The 23099-nt window shown below is 40.7% G+C and overlaps 1 protein-coding gene across 1 annotated transcript in view; it reads right to left on the minus strand.

The window, feature by feature from the left end:
- LOC125465244 (neutrophil cytosol factor 2-like) overlaps positions 1-23099 on the minus strand; it is a 97290-nt gene that overhangs the window by 25883 nt on the left and 48308 nt on the right. The window contains exons 5-9 of the mRNA XM_059638233.1: positions 19151-19258; positions 18660-18719; positions 10123-10145; positions 2138-2276; positions 173-229 (exon numbers count right to left, since the gene is read on the minus strand). Coding sequence (XP_059494216.1) covers positions 173-229; positions 2138-2276; positions 10123-10145; positions 18660-18719; positions 19151-19258 — 387 coding nt within the window. The remainder of the gene's footprint in view (positions 1-172; positions 230-2137; positions 2277-10122; positions 10146-18659; positions 18720-19150; positions 19259-23099) is intronic.

Here is a 23099-nt window from a genome sequence, read left to right on the forward strand (position 1 = left end):
TTTTCTGGCCCTGTTGAATAAACTTGGTGCTGAATCTAGAATTTGGTTTAACCCACAGAAACATAATCAGCTCAGGACCCTGTAGAATTACCTACAAAATAATTCTAGCCATTCCTTTGGAGAAATGGCATTCATACAACCTTGGTCAATATGGGAAATAAATCCTCCTTACCTTGTTTCTTCTGTTTCTAGCCCAAACCTCCAGGTATGTAGTTGGAATTAACCCTTTCTGAAAGAACGAAGAGATTAGTAATCAGTCAGAGAAAACTGAGCAATATGATTATGAATACACCCAGGGCTCACTCTCTTATTAACACAGTCACAGTGTACAGGATTTATCAATCAACCTTCATGGCACCCAATCAAATTCACTGACGTGCCAAGTCTATATGCAAGAAGAAATATGTTGCTCCATCAGACGGTCATTACTGCCTCCAACTCTCTTGACCTCAATCGTCAGAAAACCCAAATAGACCACAGGAGAAATAATGTAAAAACACAGACAACGGAAAAGCATGCTGGAAAATTCCTAGCCATGGATCACATTGGTTTCTTCCCTTTTATTCCTCATATTACTTCACTGTTGACACTAATAAGCAGCTAGCAACTGGAGCTGGGTAATAACTCCACATTGTCATATCCGTGCTTGCTAATCTAAGTTCTCAAAGATGAGCTTCTTTAGTACCTCATTACCATCAGGATTCAATGTAGCAATTCAGATCACATCACATCGAATGAAGATCATGTAGATAGACAGTGGGATTTTTTTTGCTTTCTGTTAGATTCTCCTCATAATAAAGGTCAGGCCTTTATTAGCGATGTTACAGCATCAATGCTTCTGTTAACTTTCTCTCTAGCACACATACACAACCATCAGTTTAGACTCCAGCATAGGATTCACTGAACGTTTACCCCAGCACATGTCATTCTATGATGGGTCACAGCCCCCGAACCCTGACTCCAGCCTTGAGCCATATGACATTTTATCATCATGACTCCAAAGCCCAGCATAGTTCAGCCACCTGATCCCAGCAGGGCCATGACTCCAATAGACTACCTGATCTTAGCGCTGACCTCCTGACCCTTAGTCCAAATCCCTGGGCAGTCGTGATCCCTGATCACTGATACCAGCACGGCCCCAACCTCTGATCCTGAGCACCACCTCTGACTGCTCACCCACAGTCAGCTCCATGACCACTGCACTGTCTTGTTCCATGATCCCAGTATAGACCCAAGCACTGTGACCAGACTGATTCCTGGGATGACAGGACTGACATATGAAGAAAGACTGAATCGACTGGGCTTGTACTCATTGGAATTTGAAGAATGAGGGGGGATCTCAAGGAAACATGTAAAATCCTTATAGGACTGGACAGGCTTGATGCAGAAAGAATGTTTCCAATGTTGGGAAAATCCAGAATTAAGGGTCACACTCTAAGAACAAGGGGTAAGCCATTCAGGACTGACAGGAGGGAGAATTTCTTCAGTCAGTTGTGAACTTGTGGAATTCTCTCCCACAGAAAGCTGCAGGGGCTCACTTGTTACATATGTTAAAGAAGGAGTTGGACGTGGCCCTTGTGGCTAAAGGGATCGAGGGGTATGGAGAGAAAGTGGGGCTGGGATACTGAAACTGCATGTCAACCATGATCATATTGAATGGTGATGCAGGTATAAAGGGCTGAATGGCCTACATGCACCTATTTTCTATGTTTCTATGCCCCCATGACTTTGTTTCCGAGCACAGGCCAACCTAACATTTAAGCCTGTGTAGTTCCCATTCCCAACAGGACACAGCCCCAAACTCAATCACAGTTTTGTACCCTGACCTTAGCAAAGCACCACTCCAATCCCAGCGCAGTTCTGAATCCTGTTCTGAGCACAACCTTGTCCCCTAACCGCACATATCCAGACCACAATCCGCCAAACTCTTTTCTCAACATTAACTCCAAATAGAAATGTTTCTGAGTCAGTATATTCCAGATCATTAGTGTGCACAACGAAAACTCCATCAGTATCCATGTAGAATCACAGGACTACAACTCAATTGAAATGTATGAACGAGCTGGTATTGATGAAACGGGCAGTGTAAATATGAATGTACGAGTACAAGGAAAGAAATTCAAACTGCAGTTCCCACCTTATTGTCCGCAATAACAGTTGACCATCCATCTTCTCCATTCTCCATGACAAAGACAATGCTCCCAGCTTTCGCTTCAATCTCACTTGCTGTTTTCGGGGCAAAGTTGAACAGCACCTGGTGATACCCTCTGGTTCCTCTGAGGACAGACAACAGACGACAGAATACATTACCTAAGGACTACTGATACCAATAGTTGTCAGTCTCATCTCTGGCAGAAGGTTCAGTTTCACTCCAGAAAGACTTGAACATAAAAATTAGACACAAGAGTCAGACGTTGCATTCCCAGAACAAACACTTACCTCAATTCCACTGATGCAGACTATTACACCATGCCTTAATTCCCTGGTTTATGAAAATCTATCACTGAGGATATGTGGGCAGGGCTATTGATTCTGCTCCGCCTATCAACTAGATCATGTCTGACTTTCTACCTTAAGTCTATTTCCCTGCATGATCCTCATTTTCCTGATATTTTTAGTATCTAGAAATCTATCAATCTCTGACAGGTAGAAAACAAAAAAAACACAACTCTCCGAGTGACGAAATTCTTCCTCCTCGCAGTGTTAAATGTCCTACCTCTTATTCTGAAACAATGCCTGCCTGTTATAAACCTATCAGCCTGTGGAAACATTTTTCATGCATCTACCCTTTCATTCCCTTTGAGAACAATGTTTGTTTCAATTAGACTAGCCATCATTCTTTAAAACTCTAGAGATTTCATACCTGATTTCCACAATTTTTCTTCATAGGACAATGTCCTCCTCCCAGAAACCAGTCACTACATCTACAGCAAGTACTTTGCATGTACGATGGTTCCTTAAGGCCTCAAAGCAAGTAGATAAAGTGGTTAAGAATGCATTTGATATACTTACCTTTATTAGCTGGGCATAGAGTTCGAGTGCACGGAGGTTATACTGGAACTATATAAAAGATTGGTTAGGTCACAGCTACAATATCCTGTGCAATCCTGAAATCCAAATTTTTGGAGAGATGTGATAGCACTGGATAGGGTATAGAAGAAATTTACCAGGATATTTCCTGGGCTGGATAGTTTTAATTATAAAGAGAGAGACTGGGGAAAGAAGGGTTGCTTTTCTTAGAGCAGAGGAGGTTGAGAAGGAACTTGATTGAGACATCTCTAGTTATGAGGGGCTTAGATAGTGCATATAGGAAGAAACATTTCATTTCTTGGGGGTGGGATCAATGACCAGGCAGCATAGCATTAAGGTAAGGGGTAGAAGGTTTAGAGATGTGGGAAAGACACTTTCACTCAAAGGATAGTGGGAATCTGGAACTCACTGCCTGTATGAGCAGTACAGCAGAAGCCCTAATAACATTTAAGAAGTATTTTGGTAATCACTTGTGATGCCAAGACATACAATACTATGGGCCAAATGACCAGCACAGACAAGATGGGCTGAAGGGCATTTTGCTGTGTGTAGATCTCAATGACTCTATGGCCATGTGGTTGATAGTGTGGAAATAGGTCTTAGATTACAGAAGGATGTAAATAGATTTACAGTTGGGCAGATCAGTAGCAAATGGAATTTAACACTAATAAGAATGAGGTGATGCAATTGGGAAGATGTAGCAAGACAAGGAAGTACTCAATGAATGGCAGGACACTAAGCGGCTCAGAGATGCAGAGGGATCTTGGGATGCTTGTCCAGATTCCCGAAGGTGGCAGGATAAAGTAACAAGGTAGTTAAGAAAGCATATAAAACACCTGCCTTTATTAGTCATAACATCAATTATAAGAGTTGTGAGATTATTGGGAGCTGTACAGAACCTCGGTTAGGCTACAGCTAGAGTACTGTGTGCAGTTCCACACTATAGGAAGGATATAATTGCACTGCAGAGGGTGTATAGGAGTTTCACTGGGATGGAGCTGTTTAGCTATTAAGAGAAGCTGTATAAGATCCAATTGATTTCTTTACAGCATAGAAGAATTACAGTGACCCTGAATGAATTGTCTAAGATTCTGAGGGGCACGGACAGGATAGATAGGAAACAACTGTTCCCATTAATTGAATGGTTAATAAGAAACGTGTGCAGTTTTAACGCAAAATGCCAGAACTTTAGAAGGAATTTAAGGAATAATAGAGGGAAATCTGGAATACAATACCTGATAGGGTAGTTCAGGTAAGAAACCATATAACCTATAAAACTATGTAAATGAGCACTTGAAATGTCATAATATTCCAGGCTCTGGGTCAACTGTTGGGAAGTGGGATTAGTGTAGATTTAGAGTAGATTTTTATTGGTGCAAACATGATGGGCAGAAGCCCCATTTTGTACTGTATGATTTCATTCAAAAATTTTCACAGGGATTCCATCACCTTCATGTGTGTGATGGGTTTTACCATTTGCAAGGCATTGGCAATTTTCAGAAAATAAAACTGAAACGCTCTCATTAAAAAAAGATTTCTTGATTGAAAATGTCTTCAAAATACTCTCTCCAATTTTCTTGATGAGTTCTCCTCCATTCTTAGGCCTCAAATGGAGCTGGTCTTTGAGTACTTGGGCATAAGTGGTCTCTGTGAAGTAGTCATGGGTATCATTCACGTCAGCAAGATGTTGAATTGCCTTGGCCCTGACCATTCACCACCTGTTTTTCATGTCACAGGGTTCTCCTTTGTACCTCTGCCTCTGTTTTTTTGCTAAGCCTGCTTCTTTTGCTTTATATTTGGGTCATGCTGCCAGGCAAAGGAAGTCTTGAGCTGGTGACCAATCAGTCCATTGATATCGTGATGATTTTCACCAAATTACTCTTGATGTTTGCTGATTGAAATTCAAGTGCCTGTTCTTATGTTCTTGATTGAAATTTGGAAATTGGTCTCTTTTGATTGAATCCTTCGGAGCTTCTACATTAATTTTTCATGGACATGTATGCTCTTCCCTTTGCAGTAGGGACCAACTTTGATGGTTAGATTGAACAGGTAAGTCAGTGGTAGATCTAGCAGTACCATTCCAATCATTGTTCTGGTGGTGTGGGCATCTTTGTAATTCAGGACATGGATAATGTTACTGGATACCATCATGACAATGCTATCATTGTTCTGATAGCAGATGGTGGGTCCATCTTTTGTGGTAAGAAGAAGAATGCCAGAGGGTTGACATTTCCAATTCCTTCCTTTTCAATGATTCCATCCTAGAGAATGTAATCTTTCAACTTTAGCATTGAAGGCTCCAAAATAATAAGTCTGTCCTCCTTTGCAATCCCAGAGAGAGCTTGGTCACGTTTGGCAAGGAAATCTTTCTTTGGCTTGGTTACTAGTGTCTAGAGTTGGAACATAGGAACTGACCATAGAGGAGGAGTGACTCCTTGCCAGTTTGAGACAAAGACTTTTGAGGTATTTATTGGTTCCCAGAGAGACTGATGAAGTTGGTTGACAAGTACTTCGTCTGGTGGAGAGAGTCCAGAACATGGGAGAATGGGCTTAAAATTAGGCTTTCTAGGAGGGAAATCAGAAGACACAATACAAAAAAAGGTTGTGGAAATCTAGAAAATTCTCCTTCAAAATGTGGCTATTAAGGGCTATTGCACCTTCCAAGATTGAGGTGAATACATTTTCGTTGGGTAAATATCAAGGGTCACAGAATCAAAACGGAGTTGGGGTGCAGGTCAACCATGATCTATTTGAAAAGGAGAACAGGTGTCACAGGTTGGAAGGCCTCTGCATTCCCAATGTTCCAATTGTGTTATGGGCCAGACCAAATCCCCTTAAAATATATTCAGAAGATAGCCCAAACGCTTTTAACTCTTTTTCCTCTTCTAAAGGCAATGCCAGGCAGTGTATTCTGGATGCAATTCAATTGTTTAAACTACCAGTCCTGAAGGAAAGCACATTTTATTTATACACTACAGTTAAAACACAACAAAAGAAAGAAGAAATTGGAATAACATAACACTACTGGAAAACTTAATAGAATAATAGATTATTTAACTAATAAACAGTAACATTCTAATACAGTAACATCCTATAAACATACCTTTGGCAAAAGCAAATTCAATAAAATAGATTGTCTCATATGCAATTTTCTAGCCCAGGAGGAAAAACATCAAGAGAAAAGTCAGAGGGAAAGTAGCAAGAAGAGATGTACTGCAGCTTCCAAACCCACCTCCAAGACCCCCCGCAACTGTTACCAAAAGACTAAAACTAAAAATCATGGCTCTGGGGGAGCTTGACCACACCCACCCAGGCTGCTTCTATTATTCCAACTTTGGAAAAAAAACCAAGGCCTCACAAACTGTTTACCTAATTGGAGTCAAATAAATGGGTGTGACCCAGCTCCCACCGAACCAGGATTTCGAGTTTCACAGCTTTCAGTAGCAGTTGTTGCTGGGTCTGTTGCTGCAATCCAGCTCTCCATGCTATATTCTCTGAGTTCTTTTGATGGTTTTCCTCTTGGGCTGCTGCAGCTGCATGTGACACAATCTGTTTTCTGAATTTGCCTTTTGGGAAGTATATGTTTATGGGACGTTGCTATATTGGAACAATTAATTAGTATTAGTTATTGAATCTATTATTCTGTTAAAGTTTCCAATAGAGTTACAGCTAAGCCAATTCTTTCGTTGTATTTTAACTATAGTACTTGTATAAATTGTATTTTGTTTAATATTGAGTAGTTTGACCAATCAAATTGCATCTGGAATGCAACACCTTTAATTTACCTTTAACATAAAAAAAGTGTCTAGGCTACCTTCTTAATATATTTTGAGGGGGTGTTGTCTAGTCCATAACACATTCTAGCAAAGAATTGAGAGGGGAAAAAAACACCTTCATGATGGTGTGGAACTTTGATCAGAAGCTCACCTAATGTCCAAAAGCTTGATTCAGCAATATCAGACAGGACAGGAGATGGAGCTGGAATTAGTGACAGGGACCCAACATTTACTTGGAGAAAATTTCTCCTTATCCAATACTGATGTCTGCCAACTGTAATAAACATGTATGTTATATACAGAGAGGATGGTTAGTTCAGTTAACTGGATGGCTGGTTTGCAAGGCAAAGTGATGCTATCCATTAAGAAGGATTTGTTCTGTGCTGTTTCTCTTGCAGACAGGTATAGCCAGTATTGCCAGAATGTTTGCTTCAGAAGCAATGGATAAACAGCTTTGATCTCCCTGAGTGTCTCTTTTAAAATTAGACAAAAGAAGCATGAATGGGTAGAGAGAAGCTCACTCAGACTCAGGCTTTCAGTTTTGCTTTTCAGTTGAAATTGAAGTTGAGAAGTTTTTGCTGTTGAAGCTGATAGATATAGCTCCCTCTCTGCCTGTAGGAAAAGCTTGAATTCTTCTCTGGGGTTAAAATTGTTCATTTTAGTGTTTCTTTCTCCTGGACTGGTGATCACATGAGAAAATCCATTTTGCTGAATTTGCCTTTGCCATGGGTGTATTTGTGGGATGGTGCTATATTGGAACTGTTGGTAGCTAAATAATATGTTATTTTGTTAAATATTTCAATAGAGTTGAAGTTATGCCAATTTTTCTTTATTGGTTCTTTATTGAAATTTTAACTGTAGTCTAAGAATATAGTGAGTTTTGCTTAAAGCCTAGCAGTTTTATCAACTGAATCACATCTGGAACATAGCACCTTATTTCTCTAGGATTTGAGAAATGGTAATGGATATTGTTGAAAAACAGGTTAAAACTTTGTTCCTTTGCCTTTAGGTAAGATAAAAGTTAGGGTATAGGTTATCTCCTTGATATATTTTGAAGGTGTTTGGTCTGGTCCAAAACACCAACAGCGTGCATCCAATTCTCAAATCAGCTGAGGCACCATTAAACACTCTCCTTCTCAACTTCCCCCTTCACCTGAGGCACGTGGAGACCCTCAGGTTAAACCACCATCAGTCATCTGTCTCTAATGAGAGAGCAGCCCTATTGTCAGAGGCAGAAGTTATGGAGAAGATGTGAGGAAAATCTTTTTCACCTAGAAGGTAAAGAATCTGGAACTGACTCCCTGCAAGGGTGGTAGAGGTAGAAAATATCATACCATTAGTATTTAGGTGTGCATTTGCAACATCAAAGCATACAAGGCTATGGGCGAAGTACTAGAAATGGGATTAGAAATAGTTAGGTGGTTGTTTTTGACCAGAGCCAGTATGACAGACCAAAGGGCCGCTTTTTGTGCAGTAAGTTCTGCGAAAGCCTCTTTTTAAAACAAAAATGGTCAGAGTGTCTTTTGCAACAGAAATGCATAATTTTCAAGAAAATATGCAGTTCAGTCAAGTGCCTAACAAGACATTTATGAAGTTAAGCAATTAACTTACATTGTTGAATTTATAACAGACAGAGAAAACAGACCAGCAATTATTACTACAGGTTTGGACTTCAGTTCCTGAGCATCAAGTTTTAAGTTCAGGAGAACAGTCTCCCTAGCAGAAGAGTTTTACTTTGTGAAGTCTCCAGACTATGACGGTTTATAAAGAGGTTTTCAAGTTGTCAAAACTGAAAGAGTTTAGGCCAGCAGGCCTGAAAAGAAGTCCCAAAATTGCCTCAATATTCCAAAATGAGATCTGGAAATAGCTAAATGAGAAATTAAAGAATTTGGGTTCAAAGTGATATTTCTCTAAGATTTCAGAAATTGGAATGGTTATTGTTGGAAAAACAGGTTAAAACTTTGTTCTTCTGCCATTTCCACTAATTCCAGTGGGATACCATCACCAAACACAGAGTCATAAGATCATATAACATAAGACAGGTCTTTAGGCCCATCAAATCTGTGCTGAACTGTCTACACAAATCCTACTTTCCAGCTTAGTGTTAAATATTATTACGTTTTAACATCTTTCCTTCCCTCCCGCTGTCGACATTCTGCAAGCAACTGTCGCCTCCTCAACACCCGAATCCATTTCTCATCATATCTCATACTTCTTCACTCCCCATGTCATCTTGAAATCACAGATGGTTTAACACTTAGCCATCCACCTTCTTCCTCCTCACTGTCCAAGGCTCAAAACACACCTTCCAGGTGAAGCAGCACTTTACATGTACTTCTTTTAATCTAGTCTACTGCCTTGTTGCTCACAATGCAGTCTTGTTATAGTGGCGAGACCATATGTAGGCTTAGTCACTGCTTTGTGGAACACCTCTTCGCTGTCTGTAGGAATAACTTGCCATTTCAATAAAATAACTTGCTGTCATGCCAACACTTCTGTCCAGCCCTGAAGTGCTCCAACAAAGCACAAAACAAACTTGAGGAACAGTACCTCAATGTACACTTAAGCACTCTACAGCCTTGAGGTCTCAACATTGAATTCCATAACATTTAGAAACTGATCACATTATCTTTCATATTATTGGAGTTAGAATAAAGAAATGTAGACACTGGCTATCTAAAGCAAAAACAGAAATTGCTGGAGAAACTCAGCAAACCTAGCAGCATCTATTGGGAGAAAGCAGTAACATTTCAAGACTCTTCATCAGAACTAACAGGAGCCAGGCAAAAACGGTATTTATGCTTAAGACTGAGGGGTGGGAGAGATAAGCAGATAGGCTGAGACAGAGCCCACAGAAAAAATACGAAAAGGGTATTACTGACAAGGGAATATTGATAGTAAGCCAGGACAGAAGTGAAGCTAAATAAGTGATAAAGACAAGCAAGACTAGGAAACAATTGGAGGGGGTGGCTATGCTGAAAGCAACCCTTGTCATGACAGGACCAGGTGTGGGTGGTGAGTAAAAAATATGGGAGGACATAACCAGATCTAAAGTTATTGAACTTGAAATTGAGTCATAGAGGCTGCAGGGTCTGTAAGGAGAAAATGAGATGCTGTCCTTCAAAATTGTACTGGGCAGGCCCTCAGTCCAATTTGGCAAGTGAGGAATGAGAAATTTGGCAACGGGAATTTGGCAAGTGAGGAATAGAAATGTGACAAGTAAAGTTCAGAAACATAGTGAGTAAAGTTTGGGGACAAAGTGAATAAGGTACAGGAACCCAATGTGTATGTATATAGAAGGCTGACTTGTACTTACCGGACAACTTGCTCCCCCAGTTTCTGTAAAATAAAGTACAGACAGTACTTCAGGCTGTTATTCAGTTTAAGTTCTCAAACCATTCAAGCACATGGTCTAAATCTGTGGGGTTTTTTCAGATAATCATTTTGAAAGCTTCCAAATGGTGTTGCTTTACTTTTTCTCTCTGTGTTGGGTTTCATTCCAGTTATTGGCTTGTTGAATGTTCTGAGAGGGGAATCCCAGTCTGTAAGAAGAAGGTGAATACTTTTGGAAGTCTGCGGAAGCTGTTTTCATTTCCCAGTGACTTTGGAAATCAAGCAAGATAATCAGTCCTATGTACCTATAATGCAACCCATCATCCAAGTATTTCATGAAGGACTGGTATTCGTCACTGAAACAATTATCAATCTGACAAGTTAAGATTCTTTTCCTTTTTTAACTTATACCTTAACTGTGTGTGTTCGTCTATCAATGCAAGAGTGAGGTTTATGATCAAAGGGGATTGGGCTTATATTGTAGATTATATTTTTATAATTGTAATTAGATTTTCTTGTTGTTTATCTGTATTCTGCTGAAGTTACATCATTTGTTTTAAATTGTTAATTTTTGTTTAAGTTATAAACCTAGGTGTCCAAAATCCACTAATTGTAAAGTCTGGTAAGGAATAATTCAGTAAATTTGAAAATCATTAAGTGTTTTCATTTCACAATGTTGAGAATCCAGCTATTTGGCTGGCTATCCCTGTGTCATAAAAATAGCACAAGATGTGTGTGGAGTAGGGAACATATACTGGTCAGGTGGAAGGAGTGTTGATCAATGGAAGTGCTAGCACAGCGGTGATGTCACTGGCCTACGCGATTGCTCTGGAAGCAGGTCTTCAAGCTCACTACAGCATCTGGTGGAATTTAAATTCAGTTCATAAAATCTGGAAATAAAAGCTTGTTTCAGTAATGATGGCCATGAAATTTACAATTCTCATGAAAACCCAGCCGAGTCACTAATGCTTAATCTGATCTGGTCTGTGACTTCAGACTACAGCAACGTGATTGACTTTTAACTGCCCTCTGAAAAAGCTGACCAAGCCCCTTAGATGTTTCAAACTGCTACAAAGGCTAATAGGAATGCAATAGATCAGATCATCCAACATCAATCTAAACACCAGAAATGATAATGACAAATACAGCCCTGTCAATCTGACAAAGTCTTTCTTACTAACATCTGGAAGTTAGCACCAAATCGGTAAAGCTGTATCACAGACTAATCAAGCAATAGCCATATTCACGGAATCATAGCTTATTGACAATGGCCCAGTCATCACCATCACTGACCCTGGGCATGTCCTATCCCACCAGCTGAACAGGCCCAGCAGAGGTGGCAGAATCAGTAGAGATTTGTCCTGGGAGTCTTCAATACTGAAGTCTCATGGCTTCAGGATAAATATGGGTAGGGAAACCTTCTGCTAATTACCAAGTCCCACACCCACTCAGCTGATGAATTAGTACTCCTCCATGTTGAACGCCACGTTGTGCAAGTGGCCAGGGTGCAGAATGCACACTGGAAGGGGGACTTCAATGTCTATCATTAAAAGTGGCTCCACAGCTCAATTACAGACTGAATTGACTAAGTCCCAAAGGACCTGGCAGCTAGACTGGGGTTGCAGCAGGTAGTCAGGAAACCAATAAGAAGGAGAAACAGATTTTATCTCAACATCAATCTGCATATTGCAGAAGTGTCTGTCCATGACAGTATTGGGAAGAGTGACCACCACATTGTCCTGTGGAGACAAAGTCCCATCTTCACAGAGGACACCATTGTGTTATGTGGAACCAACAATGTGTTAAATAGGAGAAGCCAAACAGACCTAGCAGCTCAAGTCTAGACATCCATGACGTGCTGTTGACCATCAACAATAGCTTAATTATATTCAACCATAATCTGTAACCTCATGGCCCAGCATATCCTCTAGCCTTAGCACAGTTCAAAAGTGAACAAGCGCAGGAAAACACGCACTGAGGAGCAGCACCAGGTATACCTAAAAATTGAGTATCAAGCTACAACACAGGGCTAAAGGATTAGTTTAGTTTGCCATTTGTTCGTTGACTCAGTCATGGTGGGCCAAAGGGAGTGTTTCAGTTCTGTGAGACTACGTGAATGTCATACAGCAGCAGCTAACTATAATAAACAAGGGTAAATGATCCCAGGCCAATGGACAGATTTGAGCTCTGCACTGCTGCCACATCATGTTGTGAATGGTGAAGGAAAACTATACAACTCACTGTAGGAAGAGGCTCCACAAATATGCCCATCATGATTCACTTTATGTGATATCAAGAAAACGGAGAGGCTGTTGGCTCTGGGTACGACAAAGTTTATGGGTCCCGATAACATTCTGACAGTAGTCTTCAAAGAGTTGTGCTCCAGAATTTGCTGCGTCCCTAGCCCAGATGTTCCTGTACAGCTATAACACTGACGTTTACTCAATAATGTGGAAATTTGCCAGATATATCCAGTTCACAATAAACAGGACAAATCTTATCAAGCCAATTACCACCCGATCAGTCTGTGTATATGTGGTGCATGTGCGAGGTATGGGTGTGCACGCGTGTGTGTGTGTGTGTGTGTGTGTGTGTGTGTGTGTGTGTGTGTGTGTGTGTGTGTGTGAGAGAGAAAAAGTGAATGCGTATGACAGTCAATAAATGTTTACCTGTTGTGAGAGTTTAACAAAATTAATATTTATTAGATGTATTTAAGTACAGAAAACTTGTCTATGCTTACTGTTAACCTGGGTCTAAAAGACAGGCAAATCAGGGAATTCAGCGTCTTTTAAAAAATCTTTTATAGAATCATAGAATCCCTACAGTGCGGAAACAGGCCCGTTGGCCCAACAAGCCCACACCGAACCTCAGAGCATCCGACCCAGACCCATCCCCCCATAACCCATCTAATCTACACCTCCCTGAACACTACAAGCAATTTAGCATGGCCAATCTAACCAAGCCTGCACATCTTTGGTCTGTGGGGGGAAACTGGAGCATCCAGAGGAAACCCACACAGACACGGGGAGAACGTGCAAACTCCAAACAGACAGTCACCCAAGGGTGGAATCGAATGCTGACCACTGAGCCACTGTGCATTTCAATTTAGGGGCGATCATTTAGGACTGAGACAAGTAGAAGTTACTTCACTTCACTTAAACAGTTATGCAATGTAGGAGCCCAGAATGTTGTGGTTGCCTCATCGCTGAATATATAAAATTGAGATAGACAGGTTTTTGTTCTCTCAGGAAATCTAGCAAAAAGAAGAATATGCAGGATAGAGGATTTGAAGTCCAAGATCAGCCACTGACAGCTGATCCCTGCATTTTATTCCATTGTGTTTTTGTATTCTGCTACTCCTACGTAGACTCCCACTAAGCCCCATCTTTTCTTGTTTAACTTGTTGCATTCCCACCCCCTTTTGCATCACACCATCACCCGTTAACATAATCTCTCCTGCTTTCCATGTTCCACAGATGTTCCCTTTTATTCTGAAATCCACAGCTCACCAGGCAAACCTCAACTTTTTCCTGATTCTGTATTTGCTTCAAAGTTCCAGCATCTTCCTAAAGACAGTTAATCTAAAAAATTAAAGTTGGCTCTCCTCCAGTGGATGTGCCTCACTTCTTGTTTATTATCCAAGCTAATCATTACTGTGAATTACTTATTTAGCATATAACTCTGATAACTCAGAATGAGCCCTTAATAATAGTTTTACTTCAATGAAGAACAGAAAGAGCACAGATAGACATCAGTTGAGACTGTCAAAGTAATTTAGAGCATTTCTTTAATTTCAAAAATCTCATAAAAATATCTTTTATACATATACATAGTCACTGAAGCAGTTCGATTCTGTACGAGAGCATATGAAGAAAGCGAACAGACATTGCAGTTTGAATCTATCCAACAAACAGATCAAAGGCATCTCTTACCTGTCCAAGATTATATTTATATATGATTGAAGTACCAGGAAGGTTCGATAACTGAACAGACCCCATTTAAATTGTGTAATTGCTCCGGGAATACAGGGCATAATTTCCAGCATGTCACCCCAGTAAGGTGTGACAAGTGTCTTTCATGGCTTCTCAGATCCCAAAGCATGTGCAAGTCCACATGCAGCAAGATTGAGATAATATCCGGGTTTGAGCTGATATGTAGCAAGTAACATTTGTGCTTTGCAAATATCAGGTAATGACCATTTTCAACAAGTGATAACCAAACCATCTCCCTTTGATATTTAGTGGCAGTGCCATCATTGAGTTCCCACTAACAACATTATGGGGATCACCAGTGACTAAAAACTGAACTGGACTAGCCAGATACAATGACAACGAAAGCAGGTCAGGAATTTTGCAGCAAATCATTCACTTTCTGACTCCCCAAAGCCTATCCAGTATGTTCAAGACATAAGTCAGGAGTGTGATGCAATACTCCCCACTGGCCTGGATGAGCGCAGCTATAACACTCAAGAAGCTTTACACCACCCAGCATCACACCCTTCACTTTTAGAAACCACTCCCACCCTGACCAACATCCGGAACGCTTTTTAGCATCCAGGAGAGCTTCTTGTGCTAGTGCATAGATAGTTCTACTGGAGATGGGGCAGTGCTAGATCTGTTCTTACAGAATTAATCGGACACTTTGGGGACACTGATCATACCTCTGTATATTTCAAAGTAATTATGTAATAGGAAAAGAATAGTGCAGAAACATATGTCTAAATTGAGGGAAAGCCAATTTCAATAACATTATACAAGATCTGGCAAATATAGACTAGGAGCAGCTACTTGCAGGTCAGTCTACATTTTGAAGGTGGGAGTCTTTTAAAAGGAGAAGTGAGCATTCAGGGCCAGAAAGTTCCTCTAAGATTGAAGAACAAGTATAGCAAAAACAGGGATCCCTGGATATGAGAGATAATAGGAACTGCAGATGCTGGAGAATCCAAGATAACATGGTGTGGAGCTGGATGAACACTGCAGGCCAAGCAGCATCTATCGAGAGTTTGATAAAGAAAATGAAGGAAGCATACGTTTGTTATGGAGCATTAAAAACAAGACAGGCCCTTCAAGTTGCTTAAAAAATGAAATTAAGAAGGCAAAGACGGGCCACAAAAATATCACTGGCAGAAAGGATTAAGGAAAACTCCAGGCATTTTATTAATATATTAACAGTAATAGGATTACCAGGGAAAGAATGGGGCCTATCAGAGATTAAAGAGGCGATCAGCGCAAGGAGCTAGAGGATGTGGGTGAAGTCTTAAATGAATATTTCTCATCTGTATTCACAAAGGACAAACACATTATAGCTGCAGATTTCAGGTGGGATGTTGAGTTTCTACACCATGTTAAGATTAATGAGGGGGTATTAGATGCTTTCACAGGTATAGGTGCCTACATCAGCAGGGCTAGATGAGAAGTATCCCAGGTTGCTATGGGAGACAAGGGAGAAAATTGCTGGGGCCTTGACTGAGATATTTAATACTTCACTGACCACAAGCGATACATCAGACGACTAGAGGATAGTGAATGTGGTTCCTTTGTTCAAAAATATCATGAACAATAAGGGATTCAGCAGTGATCCCTGTGGTATACCAGACTCCAATCAGACAAACAGCCTTCTATCACCACCTTGCCACTAAGACAATTTTGGATCCAACCTGCCAAGTTACCGCGGATCCTTTTTCAGTTTTCCACATGGGACCTTGACGAAGATCTTGGCTGAAATCCATATAAACTACAACCACTGCCCTCCTCATCTACCTACTAGGTCATTCCCTCAAATAATTCCCAGGGCAGAAATGGCTAGCACGAGGGGTCATAGTTTTAAGCTGGTTGGTGGAAAGTATCGAGGGGATGTCAGAGGCAGGTTCTTTACGCAGAAAGTTGTGAGAGCATGGAATGCGTTGCCAGCAGCAGTTGTGGAAGCAAGGTCATTGGGGTCATTTAAGAGACTGCTGGACATGTATATGGTCACAGAAATTTGAGGGTGCATACATGAGGATCAATGGTCGGCACAACATTGTGGGCTGAAGGGCCTGTTCTGTGCTGTACTGTTCTATGTTCTATGTTCTAATTCAACCAGTTTTTGTTAGGCATCTTTCTCGTTCACTATTTTCTCCAACAGTTTCCCTACCACTGATGTTAGACTCAGGGGTCTATATTCGCCTGATCTATCTCTACCATCCTTCTTGTAAAGTGGAATCACATTAGTTGTCCTCCAGTCCTCTGGCACTTTTCCTGTGGCCAGAAATAATTTAAAAAATTTGGACAGGGCCTCTGTCTCCCACTGCAGCCTGGGAGACAACTCATCTGGACCTGGGTAACTGTCCACTTTTAAATCTGTCAAAATCTCCAATACCACCTCATTTCTTATGCTCTGATATATTATACCTTTCAATAAAGTCACCTCTCCTAAACGCTAATGAGTAACAAACGAAACCTCACCTTGTTAAATAACCTCTCCTTACCCAGAATCACCTTAGTGAACCTCCTCTTGACTGCCTCCAAATCCAATACATCTCTCCGAGATAATGGGACTAAAACGATTCACAGAATTCCAGCTGTGGTCTGTCTAGTATCTTAGTTTCACTTAGTCTTCCCTATTTTTACACTCCATTCTGTTTGAAGTAAAGGCTAAATTCCATGTGCCTTCCCTAACTGCTGCTGAACTTGGATGCAAGCTTTTTGTGAATCATGCACTAGGGTCCCAAATCTCTCTGTTCTACAGTTTTTTTCCCCCAGTCTTGGCCCAATTTAAATAAGATTCAGCTATTCTGTTCCTCCTGCCAAAGTGTATAACCTCATACTTCCCCTCATTACATAGAGTCAGAGAGATATACAGCATGGAAACAGACCATTCGGTGCAACTCGTCCATGCTAACCACATATATCTAGTCTCATTTGCTAGCATGTGGCCCATGTCCCTCTAAAATCTTCCTATTCATATACCCAGAGATAGCAAGAGTCCTGATGAAAGGTGTAAATCTGAAATGTCAACTTTTCTGCTCCTCTGATCTTGTCTGACCAGCTGTGTTCCTCCAGCTCCACACTGTTTTCATTTATCCACCCAGATGCCTTTTAAATGTTGGAATTGTACCAGCCTCCACCACTTCCTCTGGCAGCTCATTCCATATATGTATCACCCTATGCACGAAAATATTGCTCCTTATGTCCCTTTTAAATCTCATCTTAAACCTATGCCCTCTAGTTTTAGACTCTCTCACCCCAGAGAAAAGACCTTGCCTATTTACCACGTCCATACACTTCATGATTTTATAAACCTCTATAAGGTCACACCTCAGCCTCCAACACTCCAGGGAAAACAGCCACAACCTATTCAGCCTCTCCCTATAGCTCAACCGCTCCAACGCTGGCAATATCCTCATAAATCTTTTGTGCATGCTTTCTAGTTTCACAACATCCTTCATGCAGCAGAGAGACCAGAAATGCACGCAATACTCTAAAAGTGGCCAAACCAATGTCCTGTACAGCCACAACATGACCTTCCAACTCCTATACTCAATGCACTGACTAATAAATGCAAGCAGACAGAACGCCTTCTTCACAATCCTACCTACCTGCGATTCTACTTTTAAGGAACTCTGAACTTGCATGCCAAGGTCTCTTTGTTCAGCAACACTCTCCAGGACCTTACTATTAAGTGTGTAAGTCCTGCCCTGATTTGCCTTTCCAAAATGCAGCACCACGCATTTATCTAAGTTAAACTCCATCTGCCACTCCTTGGCCCATTAGTCCATCTGATCAGGATACCATTGTACTCTCAGGTAACCTTCTTTGCTGTCCACTACACCACTAATTTTAGTGTCATCTGCAAACTTACCAACCATACTTGCCATGTTCACATTCAAATCATTTACTTAAATGACAAAAAGCAGTGGACACAATACTGATCCTTGTAGCACACCAGTGGTCACAGATCCCAGTCTGAAAAGTGACCCTCCACCACCACCCCTTGTCTTCTACCTTTGAGCCAGTTCTGTATCCAAATGGCTAGTTCTGCCTGTATTGCATGTGATCTAGCCTTGCTAACCAGTCTACCATGAGGGACATTGTTGAATGCCTTACTGATCACATCCACTGCTCTGCCCTCATCACAATACAACTGCCACATCTTTGCCTCTTTACTTAATCTGTCTACATCCCTCCATATATTTCTTGAGTGATCCTCACTACTTTCCTTCTCACTCATTTTTTTGTCATCCACAAACTTAAATGAATTACAATAAATATACCTATTTTTACTTACAGGCAGTGAGTTACAGATTCAGTTCCTCTAAATCTCCTGTCTCTTACCTTAAATCCATGTCTCCTGGGAGGGGACAGGGGTAACCGATCCCGTCACTGAGGGGAAATGTTCCATCTTTGTCCATTGCGGTTTTCTGCACCCTCCTCTTTCATCCATCTCTCTTCACAGCGCGCAACCATTCCCCATCCCTCCCTCTCCTCTTATTTCTCCACTTCTCTCTTCCCCTCCCCATCCCAGTTGTTCAGACAGACATACCGGTGGGCAAAGTGGCTTGAATCCTGCGAAGCTGTCATTTGGATCAATGGATGAGACCACCTGGCAACAGAGTGAAGAGGATTCTCGTGTTAGTGAGCTGGAAACTTTCTGGAAATTGGACCATTTGTCCTTTCGCTTTCAAGCAGGACAAGGATTGGATCTCTGGGTACAAATTCAACCCCTCTCCTTTCCGAGTGAAGTGCACACCTCCTCTGAACCCGCTCAAGGTCAGAGGATTTTGGAACGAGAACTCACCTGGGACCATCCCAGAACAGACCAAATAAGGGAGGTACACAAGAAGTGGGAAAATAGAGAGGATATTAATTATACAAATATTATTCAGCGTAATACTTAAGGAGAAAAAAGGTAATTTACACCTGATAACAAGCACTAATTTTCATTGACATATGCTTTTCAGTTAAAAAGGTCTGATTTTCTCAGACAGCACCAGCACTACACGGACTAAACACCGGACATGATTCCAGCTTTACCTTAGGTGTTCCCAGAAAATCTTTCAAGTTCAGCTCATCTACCTCATGCTTGCGAGGTCTGAACACAATCCCTTCAGGCACATCAATTGGTTCAAAAGTTTTACTGCTCTGAAAAAACAGAACAAAGCAGCAAAGTTAAATAGGATATATAAATGAGCCAACAAGGATTCAGCATGCCTGGGCGAGACTGCATTAACAGCATGTGGGGGTGTTTACATAATTCTTGCCATGGAAAACGAGTATTGGTTCAGGATATAATGTTATGTTTTATTGAAGCTCTATGTTTTTGTTCAATCTTTCCTCAAGTTCTCTCCCTTCCTGCATACTGCAATATTCCACACTGTCTTCCCATTTATCCAACTTCTTCCTTGAATTCAATGGACTGTTCAGACAATCAATAACATCTTAATTCCCTGGTTGTACCGGGATGGTTCACATCCTTACTCACAACATTACTTTTAGAGTTAAACTGAAATATAAACATACAAACAAATAGTAAACTGCAAGTCTTATGGTTTTTTGCTTAAATATCTTCACTGAGTCATTACAACATAGGTGGAGACCATCAGCTCATTGAGAACATGCCAATCTATTGCAGAGCAATCCAATCATGGTCATTTAGGTCATTGCCACTTTCAGCCCAATGTAATTCTTCCCACTTTCTACCTTGAATATCTTGCCCAAATTGTCAAACCTGTCTCCCCTAATCCTTGTCCCATCAGCAACTGGAAATCGTTTTGGATTGGATATTTCCAATAAATTCACAGTGATCTTACATATCTTTATCAAATCTGCCCGCAATCTGGTTTGTTCCAAGAACAACAACTCTAGCTTCTCCAACCTGACCTTGTAACATCCCCAAACCCTGGAACCATTTTGGTAAATCTCCTCTGTACCCTCTCAAAGACACTCACACTATTCTCAAAGTGTGATAACCAATACCACATGCAAAGTTCTGGTTGTGGCCTAACCACAGCTAGAAAGAGATTCAGCATAACCTTCCTGCCTTTGGATTCACTGCCTCTATCTGTGAAAACAAGGCCCCAAACGCTTTGTTAAACAATATGTTACATGAACAATGAACAAGAATAGGCTGCTCGGCTAATCAAGACTGCTCCACCATTCAAGAAGAACATCCCTGATCTGATTTTAACTTCAACTCTACATTCCTGCAAATCCTTGATAATCTTTCATCCTTTGGTAATCAAGAGTCTATCTACCTCTGCCTTAAAATATTGAATGATTCTACAGGTTATAATGTAAAACTAAAACACAAAGAATTAGGGATAGTGCACTAACATGGAGAGAGAACTGATAGGATACCAAGAGTAGGAGCGTTTTCTAAGTGGCATCTAGTAACCAGTAGGGTACTGAAGGGAACAATGTTTGGACTATAGCTATTCACAATATACATGAGTGGTTCAGATGAGGGGCAAAATGTATTATATCCAGGTTTACAGGTAACACAAAGCTGGGTGGAAGGGTGAGCTGCAAGGAGGATGCAGAGATGTTTCACTGTGATTTGGGAAAATGGGGTGAGTGGAAAAATGCACGACAGATGAAGTATAAAATGGATAAATGTAATGGTATCCACTTTGCTGCCAAAAACAGGGAGGCAGATTATTATCTCAACAGTGACAGTTTTGGAAACGGAGAGGTGAAATGATGCTTGGGTGTTCTCCTACACCAGTCACTGAAAGTAAGCATGAATGATGCAGCAGGTAGTGAAGTAAGCAAATGGTATGTTGACCTTCATAGCGAGATGATTCAAGTACAGGAGCAGAGATGCCTTGCTACAATTGTACAGGGCTTGGTAATACCACACCTAGAGTACTGGTCTTCTTGTCTGAAGAACATCATTCTGGCTGTGGAGGGAGTGCAATGAAAGTTTACCAGACTGATTCCTGGGATGGTAGGACAAATGTATGATAAGAGACTGAATTAGTTTGGCTATATTCACTGCACTTTAGAAATGGAGGGATATTATAGAAATATATAAAACTCTAATAGGACTAGACAGGGTAGCTGCAGGAACAACGTTCCTGATGACTGTGGAGTTTAGAACTAGGCGTCACTGTTTAAAGATAAAGGATAGGCCATTTAGGTCTGGAATCAAGAGAAATTTTTTCACGCAGACAGCCTGTAGAATTATGTCACAGAAAGCTGTTGAGGCCAAAATACTGAACAGTTTTCAAGAATGAGTTAGATATAACTCTTGGTGCTAAAGGAATCAAAAGGTACAGGGAGAATGTGGGAGCAAGGTACTCAGTTGGATGATCATACATGATCAAATTGAACGGCAGAACAATGGTCAGAACTGCCTACTCCTCCTCTTACTTTCTATACTTCTATCTTTCTACATCTCAAGCTTCTGCAGTCTATCATTAAGAATGTGTGCTTTTAAAAACAAATTCTGCCAAAATGGACAATTTCACACTTTTCCATATCGTACTCCATTTGCTAGATCTTTACTCACTCACTGAGGATATATATATAGATCCCTTTGAATACCTCAAGTCCTCATCAAAGCTCACTTTCCTACCTATCTTTGTGTCTAGCTCCCTTCATCCAAATCATTTACGTAAAGTGTAAAGAGTTGACGCTCCAGCACTGGCCCCTGCGTACACCACACGTGACATCCTACCAGTCTGAAAAAGCCCCATTATACGTACCCTCTGCTTCCTATTACCCTGTCAACCTGCAGGTGTTGGAAATATATTTCTGTTACTAGTCAGGCAATGCGAACTGCTTATCAAAGTAAAGATATACTGACACTAGGGTCAGTCCAGAGAAGATTCACGTAGCTGGCACCAGTATGGAAGAATGTCTTACAAGAGGAGTTTGAGTAGATTGGCCTGTAGCATTTGGAATACAGAAGAATGAGAGGCAACCTTGTTGAAATATACAGGATTATTAGGAGATTTAACAGGGTAGATGCAGAAAAGTTGATCCTTCTTGAGCAAGGCTCCATGACCCGAAGGAATAATTTCAGAATAAAGTGTTGTACATTCACAAGAGGATGAGGAGGTATGTCTTCTCTGAGGGTAGTATATATGTGGAATTCTTTATTGCAGAAGGCTGTTGGCTGTGTTGTTAAGTATACTGAAGGCTGCAATAGGCAGATTTTAATCGGAAAGGGAAACAACGGTTATGGGGAAAAGACAAGAAACTAGAGTTGCAGATTATCAGATCAATCACAATTTCATAAAATGATGGAATGGATTTGATTGGCTGAAAACAACTACTTCTTCTCCTATGTCATGGGGTCTTAACTCTAAGATTATCCCAATCAACATTTCGATATAAAATCTCTTATAAAATTTACCAATATCAGCACATCGTAGTTCTTGCACATCTCTGATTTTTGCAGATTTTATCCTCTCTCTCTGCTTATACATTTGTAAATCCACATAAGTAAACATATATTAACTGCCACAGGTAGATGTGGTTTTTGGATAATTCCGGCATGTTCATTTGGAAAGGACCCACTAAAAGAAATTCAGATGGCTTACCACTGTTCATAATGACATCAGTACAGTCATGAAAGTAGATCTTAAATAGAAGAACAAAATCTAGAATCTGTTTGAGTGGAGCTAAGCAAGGCATGGGCAGTAGAGTTCGGCAGAAATTGCCTAGAGAGCACCAAATAGTTGTGATAATGCATAATCTAAATCAGGAAATTAGAGGCACATTGATGTAAGGTAATTATGGGAATTTCATAGGGACTGGGTAAATCCAATTGGTACTAATGCTGTGGAGAGCTATGACAAAAGCCTTTTTGTGTATTCGTGTGTGCAATGTCAGCTGAAAATCTGTGAATGTTACAGTATTCTGGAACATGGTGTTCTAATAATTGCTATACTTAACTGTTCCAAGGTTTCTACATTCAATCTACCTCACATTTACTTCACGTGAACTCTTTTGCAATACACTCTTCAAAGTCTCCAGG

This window comes from Stegostoma tigrinum, chromosome 29 (assembly GCF_030684315.1).
Source record: "Stegostoma tigrinum isolate sSteTig4 chromosome 29, sSteTig4.hap1, whole genome shotgun sequence".
Classification (NCBI taxonomy): Eukaryota; Metazoa; Chordata; class Chondrichthyes; order Orectolobiformes; family Stegostomatidae; genus Stegostoma; species Stegostoma tigrinum.